General features: G+C 46.2%; 1 protein-coding gene across 1 annotated transcript in view; it reads right to left on the reverse strand.

Moving 5' to 3' along the window:
• Rcan3 (RCAN family member 3) overlaps positions 1-2,896 on the reverse strand; it is a 29,579-nt gene that overhangs the window by 3,492 nt on the left and 23,191 nt on the right. Inside the window, exons 3-4 of the mRNA XM_004637727.2 lie at positions 1,869-2,042; positions 545-716 (exon numbers count right to left, since the gene is read on the reverse strand). Coding sequence (XP_004637784.1) covers positions 545-716; positions 1,869-2,042 — 346 coding nt within the window. The remainder of the gene's footprint in view (positions 1-544; positions 717-1,868; positions 2,043-2,896) is intronic.

Consider the following 2,896-nt stretch of genomic DNA (forward strand, 5'->3'; position numbering starts at 1 on the left):
TGAGTTCAGTTCCTGGTGTCAAAAAAAATTATTGAGTCCCAGTAGAATTTGTGGCAGTAACAACTGATGTTACCTTTATGAGTATCACACACATACCATTTAGCTCACAGCCACACTAGATAGCAGGTTAGAATTATCTTAGTCACAGAGAGAGAAAAATCAAGTCTCAGAAAATTGCAACTAAGCAACCTACTCAGGATCACAGAAAGGGAATCTGAGCCCAGGCCCAGGTGACTGGGTCCTGCTCCCTCTTCTGTCGTTGGTTGGCTAGAATGTGTGTCGCTGAACGTGTTCTTTGTTTTTTATGGTCCCACAGATTGAACCCAGAGCCTTCACATTAGGCTATGTTCTCAACCCTTTTTATATTTTTATTTTTAAGAAAAGGTCTTGCCAAGTTGCGAAATTGCCCAGGCTGGGCTCAAACTTATGATCCTCCTGCACCAGCCTCGCAGAAGTGCTGGGATTAATGGTGTGCAGCTGTAGCCCTGGTGTGACTGACTACAAGCAACTCCTAGGACAAAAATAAGAAGCACGAGTTTGTTACCTGGCCCCAATTTGGAAACGGCGCAGAGTAAATCGTAGTTGATGACAGGCATGGCATCCTCACTCTGCTTCCAGCCCACCGGGGGAGACGCGGGCGGGGAGATGAGGAACTGCTTGGCGGGCTGCGGCGGCAGGAGGTAGGATTTGTCCCTTGCCTCACCGGACATCTGCACCTGCGTGCGAGGAGATGCTCATGAGCACTGTGTTGCCTTTTTTTTTTTTTTTTTGGAGAAAATTTAAAATTTTTCCAAGTGGTCCATGATCAGAAGGCAGGGCTTAGCCTGCGTGATTCGCTGAACAGGGCTGTGCCCATGCGCTGCTCAGTGCGCTGAGCTAAAGACTAAATGGGTGAAGGGATGAACAAGGAAACGCATGCCTGCTGGGCCCTGGGCCAGAGGCTTCCTCCCTGAGGAGGTGGGGGGGGGGACTTTTGGAAGGTGGGGTCGAGGAGGGCCGCAGGTCACTGGGGCACACCCTGGAAGGACTCCTGTTGCCTTTCTCTTCCTTCCTCCTGCTCCCCCTGCGCTCAGCTGTGATGTGCTGGCCTCCTCAAAGGTCTCAAAGCGAAGAGGCTGACTGAGCATGCGCACAATCTCGCACCTCGTGCCAATGCCGGGCGCTTCCCTGATTTATCTCGGGGTTTTGTTAAAAGTGACAGAAAACTAACACATGACTCAATTCCAGTCTTCAAAAATATAAAACTGTGGCATATTTTGCATTCTACCGCAAAAGACTACTAGGAAATTTCCAGATAGCTCTGGCATTTAGTTTTCATTTGGAAAGTCAAACAATAAACCTCTCTTATTAATTTGAAAGCTAAAATCAAGGTGGGGGGGAACTTCCGTGGAAAACAGCACAGTGCATTTCATTCTTGATTAGAGATTTAAGGCCTTATCAGTTCTTGGGGGGGGGGGGGTTTTTTTTTTTTTTAAGTGGTTCCTCAAATCCATGTAGGATTAGAATTACAAGGCAATCCCCGGCAACCGTGAAAACTGGGCGGCCGTTCTGCAGCCTTCTGGGTCACCACCCGATGGCCAACTTTTGGCCTGCGTCTCCCTCCTAAGATGGACAAAACAGAGGAAATGGTTTGCACAGCTACTTTCTGCATCCCAAGGGTGTCATCTGATGAGAGCCCCTCAAGACACAGAGGAGAAAAGCGAATGCACCTCAGGGTGTCAGGCCTCGCCCTGCACAGAGCCCCCGCTGGGCCAAACAGCCGGGAAAAGGAATTCCTTCCGCTACTGGTCTTGCTCAAACGAAGTTATAAAATAAAGGAGAACTGTTTACATCACTTGTCTGGGGGTCGCGGCGCCGCCGCTGAGTACCTGCGCGAAGTACAGCTTCAGCTTCCGGCCGTTGAAGTCCGTTTCGTGCAGCTCTATTCGCGCCCTGGCTGCGGCGTCAGGCTTGCTGAAATTTATCCTGACTCTTCTAAAGCTTTTAAATAATTGAAATGTAACTTGGTCATCATAGAGGGAGAAAAGCGCTTCAAATCTCTCCTAGAAAATGAGGAGCATCGGGGCAGAGGGAATGGGGGGGAGAGAAAAGGACATTTTAATGTAATGAAATTAATTTAAATTATCAAACAGAAGTGATGGGGTAAAACTCATGAATTACCTTTTCTCCAAAAAAGTATAGCTGTCTTGCACATGTACGGTCCCGTGTGCTATAATTCACATGCTAAATTCTACAATTTGTACTTCAGGGTAACCTTATTAAATATTACAGAGATTCAAAGGTATAAGATAAGATGCAAACATCCAGCTACAGAACAAGAACGTGACCGCTGTTTCGAAGTCCCCAGCGTGCCAGTGTTAGTTTTTGTTTGTTTGTTTTTTTCCTTTATCACAGTCCACACCTACGTCTGAGTAACCATTTCTGGAATTCTGTGCTTATCTGTTTTTCTTCATAGTTTTCCATCTATTTATGCAGTGGTAAGGGGCCAGGGAGATGGCTCAGTAGAGTAATCGCTTGCCTGGCAAGCGCAAGGGTCTGAGTTCAATCCCTGGTTCCGCAAAAAAAAAAAAAAAAGAAAGAAAGAAAGAAAAAAAAGGATACAGTGGTCCCTCACTTAGCGTGGAGCCTATGTTCCAGATAGCCTTCCTCCCCCGCGAAAAGTGGCAATCAGTGAAGTAGCGACATTATTAGTATTTATATATATTCTAAGGCTTTATAAACCTTTCCCACACTCTTATAAATCTTTCCCACACTTTTAAAAATACTTCTAATGTTCTTACCATTTTCTTTTCTTTCTTTTTTTTTTTTTTTTTCAGTACCGGGTATAGAACTCTGGACCTTACGCTTGCCAGGCAGGTGCTTATGCCACTGAGCTATCTCTCCGGCCTTTCTTATC

The sequence above is a fragment of the Octodon degus genome, unplaced genomic scaffold, assembly GCF_000260255.1.
Source record: "Octodon degus isolate 3935 unplaced genomic scaffold, OctDeg1.0 scaffold00092, whole genome shotgun sequence".
Taxonomy (NCBI): Eukaryota; Metazoa; Chordata; class Mammalia; order Rodentia; family Octodontidae; genus Octodon; species Octodon degus.